The sequence below is a fragment of the Dipodomys spectabilis genome, unplaced genomic scaffold, assembly GCF_019054845.1.
Source record: "Dipodomys spectabilis isolate Male_0828 unplaced genomic scaffold, ASM1905484v1 ptg000069l, whole genome shotgun sequence".
NCBI lineage: Eukaryota > Metazoa > Chordata > Mammalia > Rodentia > Heteromyidae > Dipodomys > Dipodomys spectabilis.
In genome coordinates, this window is record NW_024870746.1 from 25,383,442 (window position 1) to 25,411,395 (window position 27,954).

Below are 27,954 nucleotides of genomic sequence, written 5' to 3' on the forward strand. Positions count from 1 at the left end.
CGGGCTCGGCGCCCGCTAGCACCCGCGGGCGGAGCCTCAATTACTCACCGCGCTAATTGCCCGTCATTAAAGTTCCGGAGACGGTGCGGAGCGGGGCCGGGCGGCCAGGCGGGCAGGTGGTGTCTGGGCCCGGGGCCGGGGCTGCCCGGCCCGGCCAGGGTTAAGCGCCGCCCGGCTCGCGGCCAGCTCGCCGTCCGCGAGGAGAGGCCAAAGTCGCTGCCAGGGGCCCGGGCGGCCCGCGGGGAGCCGGGCGGACCCACGCGACCCCCGCCGCGCAAAGTGGGGGGCGCCAGGCTGGCGCCGGAGCGGGGTGGGCAGAGAGAGAGAGGGAGAGTGAGGAGAGGAAGAGAGAGGGAGCGAGAGGAAGGGAGAGGGAGGGAAAGAAGAGAGAGAAGAGGGAGACAGAGGAGGGAGGGAAAGCGGGGGGGGGAGAGGGAGAGGGAGAGGGAGGGAGAGAGAGAGAGAGAGAGAGAGAGAGAGAGAGAGAGAGAGAGAGAGAGAGAGAGAGAGAGAGAGAGGCGCTGCGGGAACCGAGATGGCCGATGAGATTGACTGGCTAGACTTGCCCGGCCGGTGGACCTACGGAGTGGACCGTGGAGGGAGAGTGTTCTTCATCAAGTACGTAGGTCTTTCTTTTTCTTTTCTCTTCCTTCCTTCCTTTCTCTTCCTTCCTTTCTTTCTCTTTCTTTCTTTCTTTCCTTCCTCCCTCTCTCCCTCTTTCTTTCACCTTAAAGTTGTGCAACTTGAAAGGTATCAGGGTGGGGGGCAGATTGGAGGGTGGAGGAGAGGAGTGGCTACCATAGAAAGCAATCTGACTACACTTATCAGATGTCTGTTTGAATGTGTCTCCCGCTTTTTCCTCAATGGGTCAAAGTCCAGCAAAGGCTCAGCCTTCCCTAGGCTGGAATGGCAGGAGCAGGGCCAGGGAGCTGCAACCTCACCCCTCTGCCCCACCCACAGAGGTGGCAGGAGGAGACCCCACAGCCACCTGCCCAGCCTGCCTGCTTTCAGATCCTTTTGCTGAGAGAAGCCAAGTAGATCTCTTTGCCCCCCCCCCCCCCCCACGGTCCCCGCCTCTCACTTCTACCTGAAGACTTGGGCTAAGTAACCATGCCTTCATCATCCAGTTCTTGGTGTTTTCCCCGCCCCAGAATTCAGTGTGTCCAGGAGTGCTATTCCTGTCCCCTTCCCGCTGCTTTCTGGGGCTGTGGTCAAGAGGCAGGAGCAGCTCCATGCCCACTGTGTGCGCAGCATTCAGGGAGGCAGAGCCTTCACTGTTCTTAGTAATATATTAGTACTGTTGTATTAATTTCATAAACCCAAATGGCTGTGGCATAATCTCATTATAACAAAGTGGCCCTGCTCAACCCTCTTTTGGCCCGCTTCTCTTACACTCATCTTTTGCCAAGAGAGAAATCTCCCAATGATATAGCAAGTCTAGAAGCACAGCACTCTGGACCGTGACTCACACTAGACAAGCTTTCCCTTTCTCAAGGTAAGCAGTCAGTCACTCAGAGAACAGGAGAGCTAAAGGGACCATGGAAGCAGCCCCAGATTTATTTTAATGGGGATCTGAGGTCCAAAGAGATCAAAAGTTCTTGTCAAAGATAATACCACTTGTCAGTCAGAGCTGGGGTGAAGCCTGGCATCCATCTTCAGACTCTAGGTACCTGCTGCCTTCCTAGGAGCTTAGACAGGCAATGGTTTCTCTGTGGTGTTTCTTAGTTTGTACACGTGTCTAGGCCTTTCTTCTTTAATTATCACTATCATTATCAAAATGCATGCTATAATTGTATTATCTTAGAAATGAACTCTCGTTAAGTTCTTGACCCTGAATCGGTTTTGTTTTTTGTTTTTGGGTCGGTCATGGGGCTTAAACTCGGGGCCTAGGTTCTGTCCCTCAGCTCTTCAGCTCAAGGCTAGCACTGTACCACTTGAGTCACAACACCACTTCCAGTTTTCTGGTAGTTTATTGGAGAGAAGAGTCTCACGGACTTTCCTGCCCGGGCTGGCTTTGAATTGTGATCCTCAGATCTCAGCCTTCTGAGTAGCTAGGATTACAGGCTTGAGCCACAGTGCCTGGCCCATGAGATTCTTAAGTGGAGCTGTGGTTCAAGTGGTAGAGTGTGAGCCTTGAGCACAAAAGGAAAGGGACAGGGCCTAGGCCCTGAGTTCAAGCCCCAGAACCAACACACACACACAAATAAAAAAGAAAAAATACCAAGAAACCAGAAACCACAAGCTTGTTTGGCAGGGAAGGAGTGAGACAGGAAGTTGGAGGGGAGATGACCTTGAGAGGGAGGCTCGGTGCTTGGACTGTGGGAGACATGGACTGGGGTGGAAGGAAAGCAGAGAGAAAGAAGTTGGTGTTGCCAGTCTGGTGTGGGCAACAAAATGAGGTTTATGGAGAACAGGACAAGTCAGGAACAAGAAGCCATGCAGAGGGAAATTAGCCTTACATGGGGAAAGATACCTTTTCTCCAATGTAAAGATCCAAGTTGAAAATGGATGAGTGTGAGGTGGGTTAGGATGGAGGATGCACCAGGGAAGCCTCAGGATTCTCATTTTGTCTTCAAAATAAGAGATCAGTAGTAGAGAGTAGGAATGGTGGGTAGAAGAGGCAGAGTAAAAGTTGGTGGGAAAGTTCTAGAATAGTCTTCAAATGGCAGCTAAGAGGGAATCTTGAAAGAAATTCTGTGTGGCTCTCCAGGCCCAGCCAAGCCTTCAGACTGTGGCTTTGTAGTAACACAAGCCCTCCTAAGTCCAGCTTCCTCAGAAGCTCAGAGTGGGCAGGGAGACAGCCTCATGGCCCAGGCTGACAAGGGTTGGACCATGGAAGCCCAAGAAGAGGAAGTGAGGTGGTGATGGAAGTCAGGTTGTGGTGGGGATGTCTGTGACCTTCAGGCCACAGGGTGGAGACACATGGGAAAATCTGAGAGAGCCAATGGAGTGTGAGGAGGGGAGGGCTAGGGCAGCTGGAAAGGAGATGGCAAGGGTTGAGGACACTGCCTGATTTTCCCTCAAACCTTTCCCCTTCCTTGCTTTCCCCTTTCACTGGCAACCAAGACCAAAGCCATGGCTGGAGGCCCCATACGGGACTACTAACAAGGGTTCCAAGACTCAGGGCTCACCAGAACCTTGACTTTTGCTTCTTTTTGCTCATCATATTGGTGGGTGAACTGAGAAGTCTCCTCTTACAGCAGGTGTCCAACTTCAGAGAAAAACTAACCCAGTAAAGAGAAACAAAGGGGACACATCCACATGATGCACACAATTTTTAAAATCAGATTTATCTGTAAAACTGTTATAAAACAGCCCCTATGTCCATCAGCAGCTGAGTATATTCTACAATACAATACTATGAATTACAAGTCTTGAACTATAACATATGCCACCATACAGAAGAAAGAAAGGGTGGGATGGGGGAAGAGAGCGAGGAAAGAGGTAGAGAAGAAAGGAAGGAAGGAGAAAAGGGAAGATGGAAGGAAAAAGGGAAAGAAAGAAGGAAAGACAGAGATCAGACAATGAAGTTTACCTTTTATGATTCTATTTGTATAAAACTAGAAAATGCAAACTTACCTGCAGTGATAGAAAGTAGACATCCCTGTGGAAGGAGGGAGAAATTGCAAAGGGGGCACAAAAAATGTTTTAGGAGATCCATGTTTTGATTTGGTGATAACTTTCTTAGATGTATGCATATGTCAAAACTCAGTAAATCATATACTTTATATGTGTATTATATACGCTAGTTCAATAAAAATGTTAGTGGAGTATTTCTTAGTGGAGCTAATTGTATGTCAATTATGCCCTAAAGACACTAAATAGAGTTTTGTCCAGGGTTCAAACCTCACCTTAAAGCCTGGATGATCCAGGTGACTAGGGAGTTCCGTCTTCCACATACTTGAATAGTCCACAACCAGCAGCTGTCACATGCTGGATTATATCTGGAAGAATCTGTGTTACTTTGGTGGAATGGAGGGCTGTGGATGGGCTCCCGCACTCTCAGGTTCAGAGCCCAGGGGGTCTGCATTGCTGGGAAAGCCACCTTTCTGGTGTGAGATTCTAGAAAGAGCTTAAGGATTTGTGGGAACTGGATCAAGGTCTGAAATCTGGCTTTCATCACTTACTGGTGTGACTTTGGGCAAGACATCTAGCTTCTCTGAACCCTAAATTCAAAATCTATCAAATTCTTAAAGTGAAGGAATGATGTAAATGAAAATTTGCAGCACTGTAGCAAGCCTGTAATTTCAGCCTCTCAGGAGGTAGAAAAGTAAAAGGATCATGGCTGGAGAACAGCCTGAGAAAATTTAGTCAGAGACTCTATCAGAAAGACAAGCTAGCTGAATGCCAGTGGCTCATGCCTGTAATCCTAATTACTCAGGAGGCTGAGATCTGAGGACTGCAGTTCAAAGCCAGCCTGGGCAGGAAAGTCCACAAGACTCTTATCTCCAATTAACCACCAGAAAACCAGAAGTGGCGCCGTGGCTCAAGTGGTAGAGCACTCACCTTGAGCTGAAGAGCTCAGGGACAGCGCCCAGGCCCAGAGTTCAAGCCCTATGACCCTTCCCCCCCAAAAAACTAAAAGCAAAAGGTCCAGGGGTATGGCTTAAGTAGGGAAGCCCTATGGCTCTGATGGTTAAATATCCAATAGTAACAATTATTTTTCCCTCCCTCCCACCCCTTCCTCCCTTCTTGCCTTCCTCCCTTTCTCTCCATCCCTCTTTCTCTTTCCTTCCTTCCCCCACTTCCCTCTCTGTCTCTCTTCCTTTTACTCTGTTTTAATTTGTAGCATTTCAGACACCTAGGACTCTTATTCACACAGCTTCTCATCTCATGCATCTGAGGCATTCCAAACTGAGGATTCTCCCTGCTCTTCCCACCCAACTTCCTCAGTAACCATTCCTTCATCCCCTTTCACGACCCCTCCTTCCCCCAGCACTTTATTTTCTGATAAAGTGAGTATCACTGGGTATATTTCCAGGTATACGGTATTGCCACCATCTTTTTAATGCATCTGGTTCCCCAGTTATAAATTCTTTGAGCCCAGGGGCTGGGAAGGTGGCTCAGTGGTAAGAATGCTTGCTTTGCATGCATGAGGCCCTGGGTTCGATTCCTCAGCACCACATAAACAGAAAAAGCCAGAAGTGGCACTGTGTCTCAAGTAGTAGAACGCTAACCTTGAGCTGAAGAGCTCAGGGATGGCGCCCAGTCCCAGAGTTCAGGCCGAATGACCGACAAAAAAAAAAAAAAAAAATTCTTTGAGCCCAAAGATCAGAGTTGGCTGTGTGAGTGAAAATGAATGAATGAATATGGACATGCTCATTGTCCTGAATAGACAGTGGCTGCTGATGTGAATTTGGAGATGGAAGCTCTGCTCATGAAAACACTGACCCTTTCTTATTTGTCCTTCCATAGTGATGAGGAAAAGTCAACCAGCTGGGTGCACCCTGGTACAGACTCTCCCATTCAAAGTGGACACTGCTTTAGTCCAGGTAAGGAGTGACTTGCTGTATCTTTGCAATAAAGGAAGGAACAATAGCTCAAAGTGACAGCAGGAAGAGCGCTTGGCTGTGCTCTGTCCTCCTCCTTTCCATGTCAGACTGTGCTGGCCATTATCTGGGGATATTATAGGATACCTCTGGCTCTTTCCAAGTTTCTACCTTCACCATTAGTATATTGGGAAGACCTCAAGGATAAAGATCTTATTTATTTTTTTTATTGTGAAAATACCGTACAGAGGGGTTACAATTACATGGGCAAGATAATGAGTACATTTCTTATCAAGCATTGTAGCCTCCTTCTTTGTTTCCCCTTCCCATTCTATCCTCCCCCCCCCCACACCCAACCCTCCCCCCTTACTTCTTTTTCATCTTTCTGCCCAGCCAGAAAGTCTCCTCTATCCTGAGACCCCTGGCCTGTGCAGAGCCAGCCCCCGCGCATGCCAGGTTGCAGGCTTCCACACCTGTGCTGCCAGGATGGCTGCCATTAGCAACATGTGGCTACTGAACAATGGAAATCTCAGGCAGTCTATGGATGATCTGAAATGTTCATTTTAATTGATTTAAATGATGGCTGATTAGGTACTTCTTCAGCTAAGGAGAGAAAGGGGAGGGCAAGGCTAACACTGGTTGTTCATTCACTCTCAGGGTCTCCCAGCTAATGGGAAATGTTGGACAAGTCAAAAATATAAAGTCAGAAAAAGGGAAAAGTTTCAGTATTAATTGCCAGGGTGAAGACACCAGGAACCAGAAGGCCTGGGCCACTGCAAGTCAATAAAAGACCAGTTTCTCTTTGATGTTGTCAGAGGCCAGTAGGATGAGGAGATGTAAATAGACTCATGGGAAAATCTCCCATCCTAGCAGCCTTTACCTGACCAGATAGCAAGCATTTGATTTCAACTGTGGTTCCTCAAGGGACTTACTCAGCTTTGCTGGACACACTGGGTTAGAGGTATGACTTGCCCAGAGGCTATTTCTTTTAGATTCTACACTAGAATCATGTTCTAGAGCTAGATGAGATTCCAGGGACTATGGAGTATAATTTCTCCATCTTAGAGGAGGAGCAGAAGAGAAGAAAAGAAGAACCTGACTTAAGGCTACTTGGTTAACAAGCAAAGTGACGTCATCGTTAAATGCACAATTTTTGGAGACACGGAGACCTCGTTCCAGTCACAGCCCTCCTTTTTCATCTGCCTGGTTTTGAGCAGAGGGTTTGACTCCTCTAGAACTTGGCTTGTTTTACATCAGCATAATGGGGGGAGGGGGGGGTTGAGGGAGAAGATGGTGGACCTTCACCATTACACAAGAAAGACTCCACACAAAAGGGAGGTGACCTCTACTCCTACCTTTCCAACTTGAGGTGAGTCACGCCTCCTGCCTGCAAGTCCATGGCTGCATTTCCTCCTGGCAGATGCGGCTATGCGTGCCTCCAGCGGCGCAGTTGCGTACAGATCAGCCTACCTGTCTCAGCCTCACCCTCAGTAGGACTGAGAGACGCAGAAGAACGGAGAGACGATTCTGTCCTTTTTAACTGCAGCCAACTGGTTGTCCTGGGCTGAGAATGGGTTAAGATGCCCCTGAGGCTACCGGAGGGCAGCTGCCTCGGCGGGCACTCCGCCTGGACAGGAATATAAGCGCTCTTGGTGTTGCCCAGGCAGAGAGGGCAGTGTGGAGGGAAGTTGCTAGAAAAAGGCAAGAGGACATAATCCACACTGGCCTCTTTCCCAGGCGGCCATCACAGTGGCAGGATTATTTATGATTCTGACCCAATGGGGATCCCTGTCCTCGGGGAGGCTGCCAACCCACGCCCTCCTGAATGGAAGCGTCTTCCTAACGGGACCGGGGGGAACAAGTCGCATTCACGGAGCCGCACAGAGGAAAGAGTGTGGGCTGAGGAGGCGCGGACCAGCGCTGCCCTCCCGGCCAGACGCTTCCCGCGTGACCCTACGCCGCGCCTCACGGTCCCGCTCTGCACGCACGTTTGGGTTGACACCCAGGGTGCGATCCGCTTTGCGCCTGAGACGCGTGGCGGGCTGCCGGGCCTGGAAGAGGGGAGCGCTGCGCCGGCCTGAGACGCGCTGCCGGGCCCGGAGGAGGGGAGCGCTGCGCCGGCCTGAGACGCGCTGCCGGGCCCGGAGGAGGGGAGCGCTGCGCCGGCCTGAGACGCGCGGGCGGGCCTGGAAGAGGGGAGCGCTGCGCCGGCCTGAGACGCGCGGGCGGGCCTGGAGGAGGGGAGCGCTGCGCCGGCCTGAGACGCGCGGGCGGGCCTGGAAGAGGGGAGCGCTGCGCCGGCCTGAGACGCGCTGCCGGGCCTGGAGGAGGGGAGCGCTGCGCCGGCCTGAGACGCGCTGCCGGGCCCGGAGGAGGGGAGCGCTGCGCCGGCCTGAGACGCACGGGCGGGCTGCCGGGCCTAGGCAGGCGTGTGGCTATGAGCCGCCCTGCTTTGCTGAAGCAGCAACCACAAAAGTACAGACCGCGGATGAGCGCAAGTGAGGCAAAGACTGGATAAAACCTGCGCGTGCTGAACCCGCCATCCGATCTCTGCCGTGTGGGCAGGACGGCGGCTGTCGGGCAAGATGGCGGCAGTCAGTCAAGATGGCGGCAGTCAGTCACGATGGTGGCTGTCAGTCAAGATGGCGTCTGTCAGCCAAGATGGCGTCTGTCAGTCAAGATGGCGTCTGTCAGCCAAGATGGCGTCTGTCGGGCAAGATGGCGGCTGTCAGTCAAGATGGCGGCAGTCAGCCAAGATGGCGGCTGTCAGTCAAGATGGCGGCTGTCAGTCAAGATGGCAGCAGTCAGCCAAGATGGCGGCTGTCAGTCAAGATGGCCGCTGTCAAGGTAGCTGTGGTCAAGATGGCGGCAGTCAAGATGGTGGGAGTCAAGATGGCAGCTGTTAAGTTAACGGAAGTCAAGATGGCGGAAGTAAAAACGCTGGCAGTGATGATGGCAAGTGCCAGTATGGCAGCTGTCCATATGATGGTGGCTGTCAAAATGGCGTCTGCCAAGAGGACAGTGGTCAATAGCGTGGCAGAAGGTGTGCAGAGGGTGGCTGCATCTTACAGGCCTTAGGCCTGGGCAGGTGTTCAGCTTGATCAGCAAGATGGCAGTGAAGATCAGGGGACTCCCAGTATGTCAATCAGGAGGCTCTTGTGCCCCGCAACAGGAATGGTCTGGACCGGCTCCCTGGCCGGCCGGCCAACACTGGGTCCTCAGGGCTCTCGAAGGCCCCCTCTGCCGGAGGGCGGAGGGATCCACGGTGCTGGCGGAGGGACACAGGCGGGGAGCCCGGAGACAGCCTGCAGGAGGAGTCAGCCCCTAACAGAGGCCGGTGGACATGGAGGGACTGTGCCGCACCACCCCGCGGCCAAGGTCAGCCTCCTATGCTGCCTCCAGGCCTGGTTACTCTAAGATTCCATGACCCTCCTTTCAGCATTTCCATGGAGAACTTTTTTTTTTTTTTTTTTTAGAGATGCTATTGAAGAGCACAAAGTAAGTCTCTTGTTTTCTGGGGTTGATTTCCCGGGTTCTCTGCCTCTGGTCTGGGAGCAGCAGAGTCTGGAGGTCAAAACACTGGCCTGGGAATCAGATTTGGGTCCTAGTCAGATCTTGGTGCAAACAATGTGTGAACTCTGAGTGAGTCACCTTCTTTTGGCCCCGGCCTCTGGTCTGGGAAGAGACTGGCCGAAGATCCTGAGGATCCTTCCAGGATGATCGTCCCTGTGGTAGCTGCTGTGTCTCGGGGTGGGCCCAGGGCCTGGCCCAGTGCAGACACCTGGAAAAGATTTGTTTAGTGAATGAGGAATTTATCAAGTATTGATTTCATTTGCCCACTCTTTGCTTATTGTCATTGCCAAAGATGTCCTATCTCTCTCATTACTTCCTGGAAATTAGAAGTAATAGATTAAAAAAGTAAAAGTGAATGCCCTGTGCCAATGGCTCATGCCTGTAATCCTAGCCACTCAGGAGGCTGAGATCTGAGGATCACAGTTCAAAGCCACCCCAGGCAGGAAAATCCTTGAGACTCTTTTTTTTTTTGGTCTGGTCCTGGGGCCTGAACTCTGGGCCTGGGCACTGTCCCTCAGCTCTTCAGCTCAAGGCTAGTGCTCTACCACTTGAGCCACAGCGCCACTTCTGGCTTTTTTCTTTTTGCTTATATGGTGCTGAGGAATCGAACCCAGGGCCTTGAGCATGCAAGGCAAGCGCTCTACCACTGAGCCACCTTCCCAGCCTGTCCTTGAGACTCTTATCTCCAACAAACTACTCAGAAAACCAGAAGTGGCACTGTGGCTCAAGTGGTAGAGTGCTTACCTTGAACTGAATAGCTCAGGGACAGCGCCCAGAATTCAAGTCCCACAACTGACCAAAAAAAAAGTGAAAGTGAAATGGTTGCTTTGCTATGCTGTGGCTTATCAATGAATTTTCCTGATCCTGATCCTACAGGCAGGTTGGCCTGAGGAGAGGCTGCTTCTAGGTCTGGTCTTCTTACCTAGTGTTTTGCCTTCTTGCAGATTTGCCTAAGGGCTGGGAGATGGATTCCACCCAGGAAGGAGCTGTGTTCTTCATCAAGTAAGTAAGAGAGCTCCTTTCTCATCTCGCTATGGGTCTATGCTTTCATCTTTGCAGCTGGTGTCTCTTTTGAAGGGGAGGTAGCCTGAGGGTCTGGTTCATCACTGAAGACACACCAACCCTAGGCCCATAAATGGTTCATGTGTGCTGAGGCTTCAGGACACCATAAGACAAGCGACGGGAGAGTATCTATGTCTCTGTTGGCCTGGGTGGTGGCCCATATCAATCTGGGAAAGCTTTCTGGGGTGGGGTGAGAGGAACACTGGGCTGGGCTGTGCAGGTGGAGATATTGTTGTAGGCACTGGGCAAGGGTTGAGAAGATTATCAAGCGTCTGGGTGTGAGGAGCAGGGTGTGGAGCCTTGGGCAGGGCAGGTGGAGGTGTTCACAAGAGGAAGCAGGGTGGAGGGGGTGGCTACACCAGGCTTGGTTGTCTCTGTGGATATGTTGGGGGTAGGGAACTCTGCTTCTCTCTGAGGGATTGGTTAGGTCTGTCTGAGCCATGAATCTTCATAGCTGAAGGTATACCTTAGGAAGGAAGTCTCCCCTGGACTGAATCAGAGATGCAGGACACAGGTCTTTGGGGTGTGTGTGTGTGTGTGTGTGTGTGTGTGTGTGTGTGTGTGTCCATCCACAGCTCCCATTGGACCCATTTTCATCGGTTTGGCCTCTATCTCTCAGCTTCCCAGCCAGGCTGGATCCTGGCTTCCTTTCCACAGGGAGAGGCTCAGCGTGCCCAGGCCTGTGGATTCCTGCCTGGTCTGGCTCTTGGCTGTAGAGAAATGGCAGAGCGCCGCTGCCCAGTGGCCAGAGAACTGGCTCTGCTAGAGACAGCCAAAACCCCCCGGGAAGGGAGGACTCTCGTCTCATCCCTCTCTTCTTTTAGCCTCATTCCTCTGAACTGTGTTTTCTGTCTCAAGACCGGCAAATACACATCAGCTTGGTCATTAATCATATTTCTAAAACAAAAGTGTGTTTTACAAAGGATCCATTATTGAAATTGTTTTGCTGTCATTTGACTGTTAAAACCTGAAACTTCCCTAAAATTGACCCCCAACTCATTTCTTGAAGTGTCTTCTTGAATAATTCATAGAGATGCCACCTTAGTCATCAAAGTATCTGGTTTTGCAGGGTGCTGGTGGCTCACGCCTGTAATCCTAGCTACTCAGGAGGCTGAGACCTGAGGATCACGGTTCAAAGCCAGCCCTGGCAGGAAACTCTGAGACTCTCTTTTTTGTTATTGTTGTTGTTGGTCGTAGGGACTGAAGTAGGGTCTGGGTGCTGTCCCTGAGCTCTTCAGCTCAAGGCTAGTGCTTTATCACTAGAGCCACAGTGCTACTTCTGGATCTTTCTGCTTATCTGGTGCTGAGGAATTGAACCCAGTGCTTGCAAGGCAAGCACTCTACCACTGAGCCACCTTCCCAGCCCCTCTGTGAGACTCTTATCTCCAATAAACCACCAGAAAATCAGAAGTGTTACTGTGGCCCAAGTGGTAGAACACTCTCCTTGAGTCAAAGTGCTGAGGAACAAAGCCTAGACCTAGAGTTCAAGCCCCATGACTACCTCTCCCCTCTCCCCCCCCCCCCCCCGGAAAAAAATACTTGGTTCTTAGGATTGTTCACCAAGCACTTTCTCAGTGTTGCTTTAAAAACTTGCCACCTGCTGGGCACTGGTGCTTGTAATCCTACCTACTCAAGAGGCTGAGATCTAAGGATCATAGTTTAAAGCCAGCTCCAGCAAGGAAGTCCAAGAGACTTTTATTTCCAGCTAACCTCCAGAGTTATAGCTCAAAGTAATAAAGTGCTAGCCTTGAGCAAAAGACGTCAGGAACAGCACCCAGACCCTGTGTTCAAGCCTTAAGACTGACAAAACAAAACACAAGCAAAAAGAAAAACTTTCCACCTAAGATGGTCTGGTCCTACCTACCTTCTTTAACAACCAGTGATTGCGACTTTTATCTCTCCTTCTAGTCATCATATCCAAGCCATGCCCACTCAGGACCTGGCACAAGCTGTTCTTTGTCTCGCACACTTCTTTCTGTTTCCCTCATCTGACTCCAACTTGGCAGTTGGCTTAAGTGTTCTCTCCTCTGGGAGGCCTTTTCTGACTTTTGCATCTGAAGCTCCCTGTTTTTCCTTAGTCTTATTTTATTTTTTGTTACACCAGTCATTACTTGAAACTTTCAAGATCTTACTGATTGATTGTGTTTTCTCACTGCTATGTAATCCTTGAGAGCGCCGCCACCATCCTTGAACTGGTGCATGATGGGAACCCAGCATTTGCTGAAATGGATGAAAGGCATTGGTGTCTACACACCAGAAGCATAGCTAATTCCTGCTTCGGCGATCCGCCCTGAGCTTCCCCAATTCATTGCACACAGATTTGAATTCTTGACCTGCTCTGTGCCCGCCTCATCTTTGTCAGAGCCCTCCCCTCTTCCAGGGTAGGCTCCTCAGAGGGCAGTGCCTCTCCCTCCCTCACTTCCCCCGAGGTCCTCTCCTGCTACGCGTCTCCGTCCACCCACTTGTCATCATCCGTGGCCACCATTAAGTTCATACCCACCCAGATATCCACCTGTACCATTCTAGCAGCTTCCCCACTGGCCGTCCTGCCTCTGAGCCCACAGGCTGCAAGACTTTTTTCTTTCTTTCTAGAATATACATTTGCTCATATCTCCATTAAAGTCCTTCCAGGATTAAAATCTCAATCCTAGGGCTGGGAAGGTGGCTTGGTGGTAGAGTGCTTGCCTAGCATGCATGAAACCCTGGGTTCGATTCCTCAGTACCACATAAGCAGAAAAAGCTGGAAGTGGCATTGTGGATCAAGTGGTAGAGAGCTAGCCTTGAGCAAAAAGAAGCCCAAGGATAGTACCCAGGCCCTGAGTTCAAGCCCCAGGACTGGCAAAAAAAAAGTGGCAATTCTTTCCACACACTTAGAGAGCTCTGAAAGCCAGCTCCTCCTGCCCCTTCAGAGCACCTTCTGCTCCCAGGTTTGTTCTTTCGCCCTCCCCTGGAGCCTTGCCAAGTCACGTGTGGCTTCCTCCCTCCCACAGGTCCACGCCCTGATAGTACTTCCCACTCAGTCATGCGGCTTCTGTCTACCAGTGAGTCCTGCTCTCCCTTCTGTACTCTGCCCATGGTGTCCCTTCTTCAAGGAAGCCCTCCTGCCTGCATTGTAGCCGTTAGACTCCAATCTGAGAGTGTGCCTCAACTATGGGAGGGTTTGTTGAAACAGACTTATCTCTCTGGTTTCTTCTGTCTCAGTATCTAAGCTGTGCATTTTTTTGTTGTTGATCATGAGACTTGAACTCTGGGCCTGGGCGCTGTCCCTCAACTCTTCAACACAAGGCTAGCATTCTACCACTTGAGCCACAGTGCGGTTTCCTGTTTATTAGAGATAAGAGTCTCACAGACTTTTCCTGGCCAGGCTGGCTTTGAACCTCTACCCTCAGATCACAGCCTCCTGAGTGGCTAGGATTACAGGTATAAGCCACTGGCATTCAGCTTAAGCTGTGCATTTTTTTTTTTTCTCTCTCAAGGCTAGTGCTTTACCACTTGAGCCACAGCTCCACTTCTGGCTCTTTTTGGTACTTAATTGGAGATAAGAGTCTTACTGACTTTCCTGCCCCAGATGGCTTTGAATCAAGCTCCTCAGATCTCAGCCTCCTAAGTAGCTAGGATTACAGGTGTGAGCCACCAGCACCTGGCTTAAGCTGTGCATTTCTACAAGGCTTCCAGGTGACGCTGATGCTGCTGACCTGGGGAATAGGCTTTCAAGAACCATTAGTTTAGGTTGAAAACTCATCAAGGGGAAGGGGTCACGGGGTAGCCATGAAGCCTGGGGACAGACAGTATTGTTTTGTAGTGTATTATAAAGGAATATCAGTAACCATTTCTTTTTTTTTTTTTTTTTGGGGGGGCCTGAACTCTGGGCCTGGGCGCTGTCCCTCAGCTCTACCACTTGAGCCACAGCGCCACTTCGGCTTTTTTCTTTTTGCTTATGTGGTGCTGAAGAGTTGAACCCAGGGCCTCATGCATTCAAGGCAAGCGCTCTACCACTGAGCCACCTTCCCAGCCCCTCAGTAACCATTTCTTATGTGAACATATATCCCTTGGACAGTCTGGCTATAGTAGCAACAATAGTCACTTCCAGAGTTAAAAGCTTTCCTACATTAGCTCATTTAATCCTCATAGTACCTCATGGTGGGGGTGGGGCTGGAAGGGGTGGGGAAGAACTACTATCCCTAAGTGTTCTAGAAAATGATGAGAGACATCAAGATACCGCATGGTTGCATAAAGCCCAGCTGGGCGACAGCCTGGGGCCTGCACGATCTCACAGCTGGGTCTCCTCCTGGCATACTGGGTGCCTGGCTCGGACAAGGAGGCCTGGCTCAGTGAGTCTTAACTGAATGAGGGATGGGAAGAGCGGGCCATGGTCAGGCACCTCCTTGTCTCACCATGCTCTGCAGTCAGTTCCCACCAAGTTGATGACATTTGGATGGTGGATGAATTGGAAACTCTGAGAACTCCAGACGTGGATCTCAGAAGTAATAACCAAAGGACAGATACTGAGACGACTAGGGGGTTATTTTTTCCTTCTCTCGTGGATGAGCAAATACTGACATTTGCCTAGGATCAAACAAGTATGATACTTGTTCCTTCATGGAATCTGGGGGATGATTTTCATGGCACCCATGAATGATATATAGCTCAAGTGTGTTGAAGATTTAAAGGTCTTGTTTGAGAGGAAAAGGAGTGAGCGAGAAAAAGCAAAAGGGGAAAGGTGGGCTGAGCCCATTGCTGGCCTTTTCACGTATTTCCACAAGGAGGCGCCAGAGCACACGTGATTGTCCACACCGAGCCTTTTGGGTTTTGCCTTCATGGATGACCCCTGAGTTCCCTCTCGTGGATCCTCCCTGCCCACACTCAGCCACTGTGGATCTGGTGGGTTTCTTTATGAGGCTTAGGATCTGGCTGTGGGACAGCCCGGTTGCTGACTACTAGGAAGTCTTCTTCCCATTTCCTGCTCAAGCAACAGCTGTGGAACCTGTTGATTGTCTCCAAGAGCACCCTTCTGGCTGGTCAGGGACCAACGTTGCAGATTCACACCCTGATGAAACTCCCTCCCCCTTCCTCCAGCTCTTCCATCTAGCCCTGTCACTCCTTTGATGTTTTGATCCAAAGGCTGCCTCCAGGAAGGTGCCAGATGGATCTCTGGTCACCCATCAGCTTTCCATCCAGGCCAGGGGCTGCTGGGCCGCTTTGTCCCCAGGTCCCTAAGGGCTGGGCAGTGGCACACTGGTAGGTGATGTCTATGAGGTTGTGCTAGGTCAAGACAAATCCCAACCTGTAGGTCCCCAAACAAGGCCACACCCCAGGAAGCGAGGCTGAGATTCTAAACCATGTTCTGTTAGGACAGAGAGGGGTCACAGCACAGGGAAGCAGTTCTTTCCTCAGAAAGGAAGTAGTTCCTCAGACAGCTGAGAGAAAAGCAGGGCATTGTCTGAGCCACAGAGACGCCTCATCTGCAGGTGAGGGGAACCAAGGCTCAGCAGTCAAGTAGTTTGTTCACAGGGATGGACCTGAGGCTGGAACTCAACCCACCAGAGATCTTTACATGGGATCCTCCCTGCTTTCCTGATGGTAGGTTCTGGAGGGAGGGAGGACTAAGTGGATAATGTTCGAGGATGAGGACTGGGTACTGGGGGGCAATGAATCTGGTTAGTGGCTACCAGGACCTGTGGTGGGAGGTGGAGAGGACTGTTCAGAGCCTGAGTGGTGGCCCTGTGAGCCAGGGCCTTGGAGTTTGGGGCCGAGAGGCAGGACTAATGTCCACTGTGTTTACAGTCATTGCTCCCCATGCTTCCTCCTTCCAGCCTTCTCCACTTGCATCTGCCCTGCTGGGCCAACAGGAGGACTTGAACTTGGCCAAAGGCCTTGGTTTTCTCTGTTCTATCTCACTTGTCCTTACTGAGACACTCCTGCATTTTCTCCCTTGCTCCCCACAGGAAGGCACTGTACCCCCACTTACTCCTCCACTTAGCTTCTCAGGCCTCCTGAACCCCCATGTCCCCTAGAAATATTGACATACCTGGCTCAGGCTTCCTGAAGAACCCAGGACTTGTCTGTAGCCCTTACCTTCTTCCTGCCAGGGAGGAAACCCGCCCAGCAGGCCCGTCTGTTGGCTGCCTTTTCCAGCTGCCTGAGGATCTTGTGGGATTTGGGCTGGGGTCCTTCTTCCCTTCCCAACTCTCTCCCCATTGCTGTAATCTCTTTGCTCCATCAGCTCCTTGAGGTGGGAGACCTGTGACCCTCCCTCCCCCCTGCCCAGCCCCTCATTTCTGGCTGCTTGAGAGCAGACTCTGCCCCGCCTGTACCAGGCAGCCTTGCCAAGTCCTAGAGAGCCAGGGCAGGTGAGCTGGGCTCCGTCAGCTCTGCCTGGCACCGGGCCCTTGCTTACAACTTCCTGACCCTTCAGCTTTCTCGGAGTCAATGAGGATCAGCCTAACATCTCAGCTAGCTGAGGGAGGGAGGGCCCCCCCCCCCCATCCCCTCCAGGCTGCTGGCTGCTAAGTGTCACTCTAGTTTAAGACTCCCAGCTCTGACCTGGCCAGAGGGGTGTGTTCTCTTCAGTACTTCCCCAGGCTCCTGGCTTTACCCCAAGGTGTAGTATGTGGGTTGGGTGTGGCTCAGACTTCCTCCTGGCCCTCACCCCACCAATTAGGCTCAGCCTGGGTTTCTGGGAGGAAAGTCTGCTCTTGCATTTCCCAGAGTAGGTTCTTCTTAAAGGAAAGGGCTTCTGGAACAAAAAAAAGGCTCATCCTCAGCCCACAGTAAGATGGAGTTGCTGGGACTTGAGTGCAGAGAGGCTCTCTGTAGAGTTCAAGCCACTCTGTTAACAAGATAAAAATGACCACATGGCTAGAGCTTTGTAGACACTCTCCATTTAAGTCTGCTTCTTCCAATTTCTTCCTTTTGTTCCAGTTCTGGGATTTGAACTCAGGGCCTGGGCAGTGTCCCTGAGGTTTTCTGCTCAAAGCTAGCACTCTACCGCTTGAGCCACAGCTCTACTTCCAGCTTTTTGGTGGCTCATTGGAGATAAGAGTCTCAAAGACTTTCCTGCCTGGGCTGGCTTTGAACTGCATTCCTCAGTTCTTAGGCTTCTGAGTAGTTGGAATTACAGGCGTGAGCCAGTGATGCCCAGCTCTTGGAATATTTTTCTGCTCACTGTGACCCCAGTTGCTCATGGGATTCTATCTCCGCTCTGGTCTTAAGGGATAGACAACACAGATCGGTGAACCTGCCTGGAAGTTTACGTTCGAGGCCTCCATTTCCTCCTCATCTTGCTGGTTCTGGTTATAAAAACTCAGCATTTCTAGTGTGCTTGTCTGTTGTCACAGAGAATCTCTTTTTTCCAGCACCCAAAGAGATGTGAACAGAGAGAAAAATGGGGGTCAGATGGGGGTGAGGGGAGAATCTCTCTGTCTACAGCAGAGCAGGTCCACAAGCCTAGGGTTTGAAGTCCTTCTGCCTCTGACAGTCAATGGTACAGTACACAGGTGCTTAAGGTCATTGGAGACCAATTTAGCCTAAGAACTAGGAGCTCCCTGCACCCCACGATGGTCTCCAGCCCTCTGCATGTTGTTTCTTCAGTCATTGTGTGGGGGAGTCTGGCCCTCTTGGGTGGACAGCTCCAGGGCTGAAAGGCAGCCATAGGCAGGCTAGGGTTAGAACCCCCAGCACAGTGCCAGCTCCCCCCCCCCCCCAGGCTGGTTCTGGCTCTCTGCAGTCTCTTGTGGGAGGCTCTTAAAATGCAGTCATGCAGACACTGGTCCTAGCATCCCCTTTGGGGGGCAGCCTCGTCCTGGCTGTAGGAAGCAGAGGCAGGAGGGAGGCTGTGTAGACCACCCTGACCCCTCCCGAGGATGGGCTGCAGGGGTGGTTAGCGGCTTGTCATGGTATGGATGGAGTTAAACCTTTCCAGGGACTATTTACTCCTGATCCTAAGTGACAGCTCGGGGAGGGAGAGTCACGTGGCACTGAAATCCCCACGGAGCCCATGGAGCATGCCCAGCTGCTCCTGCCTGGGAAAGATGCTGGATCCTGCAGTAACCACAACAGCATCCTCTCCCTGCGCCAGGGACCTGACAGCGGGAGAGATGAGTGATTAGTGCAGATTAGATCTGTGCCCAGCTCTGGGGAAGGGCCCCCCTCAGGCGGGAAGGGGAGAGAAAGACCCAGCCGGCCTGAGGTGGGGGAGGGGAGCCTCGGGGCTCGCAGAGTTCGCGCTGCACTGTGTGGGATCACCACACCTCCAGACGCCAAGCCGGTGAGTCTGTTTTGATGCCATGCATCTGTGAGGTGGGAGGAGGAAGGTTAGGCCCAGGGCAGGGCCGGCAGGGCTGGCAGCCTCCTGCCCGCCGCCGCCTCCTGTGATGAGCCAGGGCCCAGCGCACTGCGGGACCACTGCCTTCTCAGCCTCAGCCTTGGCAGTGGTACTGGGGGATGGGAGGGTGCTGAGCATGCTAATTAGAGCCCTCTCCGTGCCCCACCCCCTCTAGGAGCCCCAGGAAGGGCTGATGCTGCCAGAATTGGTATTTGCGTGGCCTCTTTGGGACTGCCAGCATCTTAGGGTCCAGTGTGAGTGTGTACGGTGGGGGGGATGTCCTGGAGCCCAGAGCCAGCCTCACCCCGATTGATTCTCACTCCTGGAGGAAATGAATGCAGGAAGGAGGGGAATGCTGGAGGGGCTCAGGGATCAGGTTCAGGTCAGCCTCCAGGGGCTGGCCTTCCTCAGTGGGAGGGGTCAGAGGGCCTCCTTTTATGGGTCTTGGAAGCAGAGCTCTTGCTTCCTAGGGTGGGAATGGGGGTGGGTTGGAGTTTCAGTGGGGAGCTCCTGAGGGCACTGGAGCCTGGTACATGGACAGGGATGGCAGGGAGCAATGGCAGGGATGGCAGTGTTTGTAATGATAGACCAGGACCAAGCCTCACAGAGACCTGGGGCTTCTGGCTGTGTGAGGACTCTGGGGAGGAAGGGAGGCTGGGGAACTAGCTAGGGAGGGTTGGGGCAGAGCAGTGGGGAAAGGGGGAGACAAGGAGGGAGAAGGGGCCATGGATGATGCTCTGAGATGGCAGGCCACAGGCCTGGCAGTGCCAGCCCAGAGCAGCATGGGAGGCATAGAGGGGAGGATGGGTCCTAGCCTAGAGTCAGTGTGGGGAGGACTGTGGGCTTCAGGACAAGTCCTCCATCTGACAGCTTGGGTGCTGCGCTCCACTGCAGGTCTCCTGCATGCGGTGGCTGGTGGGGGGTGGGGGGGGAGGAGGGGCTGTGTGGCATCTCTGCCTGAATTCCTTGACCCATGGCTGTGGGGGCACCGCAGGTGGCTGCTCCCTGTTCCCCAGAGCCTGCAGTCTAGGCCCTGCCAGAGCTAGGGAGGTTTCTGCAGGGCTCGTGCTCTAGGCTGCAGCATCCCCCTCCGAGAGAGCTGTATCTCTACTTGCGCTGGGGCTGAGGGGGAAGTGGGGGTGGGCAGGGGTGTGCGGGAAGTGCCCCAGAGACTTGGCAGACAGGGCCTGAGGCTGAGCTGGCTGGAGGAAGGAGGTGGTGGGAGGGGCCCAGGCACCCCGCCTGGCACGGCCATGGGGCTTTCCTTGCCGAAACAAGAGAGTTTCTGTGTCTCTGCACAAGGACGTGGAGTGCTGGGCCGCAGAGATGAATTATTAAAAGCCCGTGCTTTCCCAATCAGCGGCAAGGTGATGGATGTGTTAGCGAGGGTGTGTAATTAATCCTGGCGGGCTGCTGCACAGGCTGGAGACAAAGGGGACTTTTTTTTTTCTTTTTTCTTTTTGCCAAGTTCAGTTTCTTTTCCCTTTTCCCAGGAAGATGATGGTTGGTGCAGGACCATTACATAGATAATTACTTTCCGTGTGCCTTCCTGGGTGATTGAGCTGTATTCTTCCTGCTCAGAGTAATCGAGTAATTGCTGAGGGAATCAGGGAGCACCAGCCCCGCCCTGGCTCCAGGCTGCCCTCACAGTTCCCTTACTGGGGATCCAGGCTCAGCTTAGGGAGCTGTCTTGGCCCGGGGGTGGCCTGGACTGCACCCCGCACTGGGGTGAGATGTGAAGTAGAGCTGAGCCAGTGATGGTTCTTTGGATCCGTTTCCTTCCTGCCTTCCTCAGCGGCCTGTTGTGACTGTCTATGAGGTCATTGGCACGATCCTGGCACGCCCACGCAGCCCTTTTGGGCAGGGCAGGAGGAAGGCTGGGCTGGGCTGGACTGGGAAGAGCTTGGCCAGGGCCAGAGCTGCAGGGCCCACTGAGCTCTACAAGCTGGGATTAAGGAGATGACTCCATGCAGTTCAAACACTCCTAAGCAAGTGGGTGCTTACGGCTCACGCCTGTAATCCTAGCTACTCAGGAGGCTGAGATCTGAGGATCACAATTCAAAGCCAGTCCAGTCACAAAAATCCATGGGATTCTTATCTCTAATTGTAACCACTGAAAAGTGGGAAATGGAACTGTGGTTCAAGTGATAGAGTGCCAGCCTTGAGCACAAAAGCTAAGGGACAGTATCTAGCCCCAAGTTCAAGCCCTCGTCTTGGCACACAGTTTAAAAAAGAGAAAAAATAAAAATGAAAAAAATAAACCCTATTCTAAGCAAGAACCAGGTTCACATGGGTTATTTAGAGCAAGTGGGGTGGGGCTTGGAAGGTGGCTCAGCGGTAGAGCGCTTGCCTTGCATGCATGAGGCCCTGGGTTCGATTCCTCAGCACCACATAAGCAGAAAAAAAAAGCCGGAAGTGGCACTGTGGCTCAAGTGGTAGAGTGCTAGCCTTGAGCTGAATTGCTGAGGGACAGCGCCCAGGCCCAGAGCTCAGGCCCCACGACTGGACCCAAAAAAACAATTTTAGAGTAAGTGGGGGCAGGCTGAGGACAAACCTCTCTAAGACTCCCAGTCAGGGGATGCTCTCTCTGCCCTCTTCCCCAATGTCCCCCGGAGACCATCTGTTCCATCCACCCTCCCCCAAGCCAGGTGAGCCCTAAGCCAGCCTCCCTTGGGGACTCCATCCTCACAGGCACTTCCTGCACAATACAGAGAAGGCAGGAGACGAGCGCTTCTATGCTGATGTACACTCCAGTCTCACCCCTTCTTCCTCTGCCCTCCCCCCCCCCCGCCCGCCCCTTTCAGGTCTGGGGATTTGAAGCTTCATATAGCATGACAGCCTCTCTTTTACATGGGAATGAAAAATTTTTTAAATTAGAATATCACGTACTTGAATATGTAGATGTAATGCAGCCTGCACAGCCAGGTCTGTATTGGACATTGAGACCATCAACTTATTTTCCTTTTACAAATAAATACAATATTAACATTTTTATTTATAAGGTTCCCCCTTGTATTTTGGGGTTCTCTTCTTAGGATCAATTCCGGAAGGTAAATTATTTTGTTTTTCTAAAAAACCTACTATGAATATAAAAGCACGGTCATTCACATGTAGAATACCTGTAAAGAAAATGTAAAGTCAGGGACTTATATCTGTAATCCTAGCTAGCCGTTTACAAGGCTGAGAAGGAGGGGTCCAGTTGGAGGGCCAGCCCCTGGAGAGCAGTCCTGGAGACTCATCTCAGCTGAGGAATCTGGGCCTGGTAGTTTGTACCTGTCATCCAAGCTATGACAAGAAGCCTAAAGTAGGTAGGGAGCAGTCCACGTATGTGCCCAGGCTGGAAATAAGACCCTATCCCAAAAGTAGCCAGCATACAAAAAGGCTGAGGATGTGGCTCTGTGGGAGAGTTCCTGCTTAGCTAGCACAAGGCCCTGAATTCAACCCCCAGTACCTCGAAAAAAAGAGTTTAAGCTGGGCACTAGTGGTCCACACCTGTAATCCTAGCTACTCTGGAGGCTGAGATCTGATGCTCGCTGTTCAAAGCCAGCCCAGGCTGAAAAGTCCAGAAGTGGAGCTGTGGCTCAAAGTGGTACAGTGCTAGCCTTGAACAAAAGAGCTTAGGGACAGTGACCAGGCCCTGAGTTCCAACCCATGACTGACAAAAATGAAAGTGTAAAACTATTCATAATTCTCCCTTTCAAATATTTGGTATATAATTGTAACAGTTTGATAGGTACATCTTTTTATGCATTTATGCACAAACACATGACCAGATTTATATATTTTATTTTATTTTTCTGAGATAGGGTCTGTTACATACACCAAGGTTGGCCTTGACCTCTTGTTCTGCCTGTCTTTGCCTCTTGAGTGCTGGGATTACAGGCCTATGCCACTTCTAAGCTTTATAAAATTTAAAATATATTAAGTGAATATTCCATATTTGCAATTATATGTTATATATTCCTTTAAAAACATATGTTCAATCTGGTTTTTCTTTAGTTATCTTTTAAGTACAAAGGGGTTTCAACTCAACCTAGAAGCTTACGAGTACAGTTGCACCTTGACAGTGTGACCTCTTCCATTGTCCCCCACCCCATCTATCCCAGCCCCACCCATCCACTCAAGTTACCTGGTTCTAATGTTCACATATCAAATATAATAACTGTATTTTGATGGTATTCTATCTGGTTTTCTTTTCCTTCTTCCTTCCCACCTTCCCTCCCTTCCTTCCACTTCCTTCCTTCTTTCCTTTTTTTTTGCCATTCCTGGGGCTTGAACTCAAGGCCTGGGCACTGTCCCTGAGCTTCTTTTGCTCAAGGCTAGTGCTCTACCACTTGGGAAGCAGTGGCACTTCCAGCCTTTTCTGTTTATGTGGTACTGAGGAATGGAACCCAGGGCTTCATGCTTGCTAGACAAGCACTCTACCACTAAGACACCTTCCCACTCCCCTTCTGTACTTTGGTGCACTGGTATTGGGGCTTGAATTCAGGGTCTCCAGCTCACCATTGGCTTTTTCATTCAAGGCTGGTCATCAAGAGCACAGTTATAGATTCCTGTCAGGTGGAACCTGGGGTCTGCTACTTACATGAAATGACACCGACAGACTTTTTTCTGTAGATCTGCTTCTCTATCTGGAAAAGGGAGATAATGTTAGTATCATGTTTCTTGGAGAGGAAGGTGAAGTCATATATGTAAACTATGTAGAACTTGAGAAAAAGAATAAATTATACATTTATGATTTTTTTGCCAGTCCTGGACCTTGAAACTCAGAGCCTGGGCACTGTCCCTGAGCTTCTTGTGCTTAAGGCTAGCACTCTACCACTTGAACCATAGTGCCACTTCTGGCTTTTTCTGTTTATATGGTACTAAGGAAACAAACCCAGGGCTTTGTGCATGCTAGGCAAGCACTCTACCACTAAGCCACATTCCCATGATCATTTTTTTAATGCTCATACACAGGGGCTCATCACTGTTCCTTAGTAGATCTTTTTCACACATGATTGGTACTCTCCCATTTGAGCCACACCCCTACTTCAGCTTTTTGCTCATTAATTGGTGATAAGAATCTGTTTTGTCTACCTGGTCTCAGCTTCAGCCTCCTGAGTTGATAAGATTACAGGCATGAGCCACTAATGTCCAACTATAGAAATCTTTCTGAGATTTGCATAAGGAACATAACTCAGAAAATGGCTATCATGGTCTCACTCCCTCCACACCCTCAAGTGTCCTTGTTTGAGGCTTACTGTCCCTTTCCTCCAGTGATCCTTGATTTCCCTGGTGCTTCATGCCAGAAGTGGGCTCACCAGCACCCATTCCCAGGACTGAAACCTCTGCAGGATGGTCCCCTGCTATGTCCTACTTGGTGCGGGTGCAGGAAGAAGGACTCCCCTGGTGTCCTCTAGCTTGTGGGACACTCGACCTCAGCCCACACCTGTCACACACTGATGCCTGCACATCCTCCCTTGCAAATCCACCCAGAGTGTCTCATTCCCCTGAGCCCTCTTTGCATGTTTACCAAGTAGTCCAAGCTGGCCTGATCCAATAATTCTGCTTTGTGTGTTAATAAGGGGAAGTTGGCAGAGAGAAGTCTTCCTGTGAATCCTGGTCCAAATGAGTAGCTGTATGACTTAGAGCATGTCACTTTATATCCACGATCCTTTGTTTCCTAGTGTGACAGCTGGGGTTAGTGTCACTACCCAACTGCCTTGTTGATTGCTAGATGAGTCACATGTGTGCAAGTGTGCTGTAAACTGTAAATACTTACACGGATGTCTATGGTTGCTGAACAATGTATATCAGAAGGCAGTGCTTCCGCTCAGAAGCCAGCTGGGTACCCAGGTTGGACCTGGTGGGAATTGTGTTTAAGGAAGGTGGTATTGAGGGTGATTGTCAAGTCCTCCAGGCCCCCACTTTGTCTCTATAGTGAGTTGGTCCTTACTGTGTAGATTCAGGAAGCGTGGGGGAGGATGCCTAGGCTGCTTTGCTGGCCGCACTGTCTTGTCCAGCTTCAACCGTGTTTTCCTGAAACTGGTTGGGAGGTGGCCTGGAGCTCTTGGAGGATCAGTGAGGCCTCTCCCTCCTCAGCTCTATCCTCATCCAGGGCACTCAGGTATATCTCCGAAGATCTGAGTTCACATGTCTATAGTTGCACATGCCAATTTGCTTTTCATTAGCCTTGTGCTTGCAGTTAGCTAGTTCAGTTCAACCTGGACTGGAGTGGTGAGTTCATTTTTCTGATTTCACTTGGCTCTTGGGTCCTTGTGAGCATCAGCACAGCTTTCTAGAGGCTGTAGACAAGTCTTTTGGCCTCCTGTGAGACCAAGCTGGTGCTAGAAGAGTTGAGGTGGACAGAGAGGATGGCGGTGGGGCAGGGCACCTGCTTTGGTGGGGATACTTTCTGGAATCCCAAGCGAGGCGTAGGATCTAGGTTTCCTCCTGCTCAAATGCCATTCTTCGGCTCCTCTTTTGTTGTCTCTAAAATAGGAGTAATGAATTGTAGTGTGTACCATGAAATCCTAAGTCACAAAAATGAATTTTTAAATTCAGTCTGAGAAGGGAACAGACAGGTGGGCAGATGTGTGTTCTGAAAATGAGATATAAGCTATGTATGTTGGTGACCAAGAAAGAGGTAGACTCTTCTGGAAGGGACGGGAAAGGATTCCCTTAGGTAGACCTCAACTAGATCTTACTAGCTTCAAAAATCAATTTAATTGCCGGGCGCTGGTGGCTCACGCCTGTAATCCTAGCTACTCAGGAGGCTGAGATCTGAGGATCGTGGTTCAAAGCCAGCCCGGGCAGGAGAGACCGTGAGACTCCTATCTCCAATAAACCACCAGAAAACCGGAAGTGGCGCTGTAGCTCAAGTGGTAGAGCGCTCGCCTTGAGCTGAAGAGCAGAGGGACAGCGCCCAGGCCCAGAGTTCAAGCCCCACGACCGACAAAAAAAAAAAAAAAAAAAAAAATCAATTTAATTTCTCTGGGTCTCAGAGCCAAATGTGGTAGTGTGTGCCTGTAATCCTAGCATTTGGAAGGCTGAATCAGGAAGATCTAGAGTTCCAAGTCAGCCAACAAAACAGAATAAAACTACTTTAAAAATCCTCTAGGTCTCAGTCTCCTAAGTTATGATGTAAGAATGCTAAAGCCTCCTTCAAAGAAGTGAGGAATGAAATGAAATAAATAATATAAAGAAGACATCTGTCCCTGCATTATTGTTTAATTGCTGTTCAAATGTCTTCTTGAGGCCAGGTTACATGGTGGCTTGGTAGGGAGGGACAGGAGGCTCAGGAGGCTGGTCCCTGTCCTTCACCTTAGCTCAGTGACCTTGAACCAGTCTGTTAACTCCTGCAAGTCTCCGTTATTGTATCTGCAGGGAGGTCACAATTGTCTAGGTCAGCTGAGAAGCTTCACACAACGTACCTAGAATTTCCTCAGTGTAGTTAAGTCCTAGAATATGAGTTCTTCTGTGAATTATGTATTTCATGGAAAAACAGCATGTGCTTGCAAAGATACACGTTGCACATTGCAGGTTGATTCCTAGATGTGCTCCAAAAGAGAGGAGGACCAAGTGAGGTGACTGACAGCTAGTAGCTGCAACAGTTGAGAAACTGTCCCCAAGGAGAGGTGACCAGAACTCTGTAGAAGGAATCAGGCCTAGGCCACAGAACCAGGGTTGTCAGTGTGTGTGGTTCGTGCTCCCAGCTAGGGGCAGCTTGCTTCATGGGAAACATAAGTGGGTTGCTGACAGCAGGAACTTAATTCCCTCAGCCATTCAGGCCTCTAAGAGGGCCTGCCGGCCGGGGCTAGGCCTGCCAGCAATATCCCAGCTGCTCTGTAGCCTGTCTGGTCCCCTGACCTTCCTATGCAAGGCAGCCTGGCGGCCATGCTGGGTTGCCATGGTAACTGGCAGCCTCCCAGCTGGGTTGCCTCGGTAACCAGTTGGCTGGTATTTGGAGGGAGGGGGGTGTTGAGCTGGGGAGAGGGGGTTGATCAGCTTCAGAAGAAACAGAGAAGGACAAGGGTGGGACAAGGAAGAAGACAAATCTCTGATGGCCCCAGCCCAATCTTCTCTCTCCCTCCTGAGATTGGGAGAGCCAAAGAAGAGCAGGTAGGATGGTAGGCTGCCTTGTCTCAGCCTCCATGTGTGTATGTTTCCATGTATGTTGTCTTGATCATGCAGGATTTGACAGGTTTGATGGGGTGGTGCTGGAGTTCTCCCTGGAGGTAAGGAAGACATTGGGTCCAGTTGGAAAGCCATGGGCCTTCCAACTGGCCCCTCCCTTGGCCCTCTTAAGAGTTTTCAGTCTAATCCTCTGTAATAGGAAGGGGCTGATGTAGATTGACATACACTCCAGCACTGCTCATGCTGGGTCTTCCCCTTCTCCTTTCATATTGACTTCGCTCTTGGGTGGATGTTTCTCAGCCCATGACCACTGTGTCAGAGGCACAATGTGGTCTGATCCTTGCAAGCCCTGCTCAGGGGATGATGGGGTGGGGAGGGGAGGGGTGAGGTTAGAACTGAGAACCTGGAGATGGCTCTTACCCTGAGATGATTACCACTGCAATCTGTTGAGGGCAGAAAGCATGCTACACAGGTGAGCATGTCATCAAGGAAATTTGGGAAGTCAGACCCAATTGAAAGGCTTGATTGTACTCAGCAGGAATGTCTTTCATCTGCCCAGCAGGGTGTGAGTTGCCCTTACACCAGTTTCCTGACATATTTCAGGAAGCTGTCTCCCCCCCTCCCTCCGCCCCTCCCCTCGCTTCTAAATGTAGTCTTGACCCACCAGCTTAATTTCACACCCACTGGTGAGTCACTACATTGAGTTTGAAAAACAAAGCTTTCTCTAACCTTCTAGGTGTTGATTTACCCATTGGATCCTCCCTTCTGTGAGGTGGCTGTGGCTCAGAGGTTGCACCATGTGCTGGAGGTCACGGAGGCAGAAAATCCTGAGTCAAGGCCTGAGAGAGAGAGAGAGAGAGAGAGAGAGAGAGAGAGAGAGAGAGAGAGAGAGAGAGAGAGTGGCTCAGGTTCACAGGCTGCCCCTTCATCTGCAGAGTCTGAAGAATCTGAACGATTCTTCTTATAGAGAGAAAAACAGACATCTGAAGACCCAAAGGATAAGCCCTGATCCCCTCAAAATCAAGAACTGAGAACTGTGTCCATACCTGGTGTGCTTCTGGCCAGGTGTATCAGGGCTGAGGATAGCTGGTCTGAAGCAGTGGGTGTGAGCGTGGAAGTCGGGTAGAACATGAGGAACTTCACGTGAGGCCTCATGGTTCACGTGAGGAACCTTTCCAGACAAGCTTTCTCATTGCTTAGTCAGGTTGGGTATAACTGAGATCAGATTCCATGTCAGAGTCCTGAGGCTGTGCCGACAGGTCTCAGGCCTCTGGGATATGTCTCTAACAGGAGAGCCATAAACTAGTCCCTGGAGGAGCCAGTTTGTCATTGTGTGTTTCCAGGATGACAAAGAGATGCTAGTCAGCAGGAAGTTACAAGTAGGGACAG

At 51.0% G+C, this 27,954-nt stretch overlaps 1 protein-coding gene across 11 annotated transcripts in view; it reads left to right on the forward strand.

The window, feature by feature from the left end:
- The first annotated feature begins 483 nt into the window (after positions 1-483).
- Positions 484-27,954, forward strand: part of Plekha6 (pleckstrin homology domain containing A6) — a 142,032-nt gene continuing 114,561 nt past the window's right edge. For 6 of the 11 annotated variants that reach the window (XM_042681648.1, XM_042681649.1, XM_042681655.1 and 3 more), the window contains exons 1-3: positions 485-618; positions 5,416-5,492; positions 10,007-10,064. In XM_042681648.1, coding sequence (XP_042537582.1) covers positions 536-618; positions 5,416-5,492; positions 10,007-10,064 — 218 coding nt within the window. In that variant the 5' untranslated portion in view covers positions 485-535. Of the gene's footprint in view, positions 619-5,415; positions 5,493-10,006; positions 10,065-27,954 lie in introns of all 11 variants that reach the window. The other 5 variants (XM_042681654.1, XM_042681653.1, XM_042681659.1 and 2 more) reach the window with 2 other exon arrangements.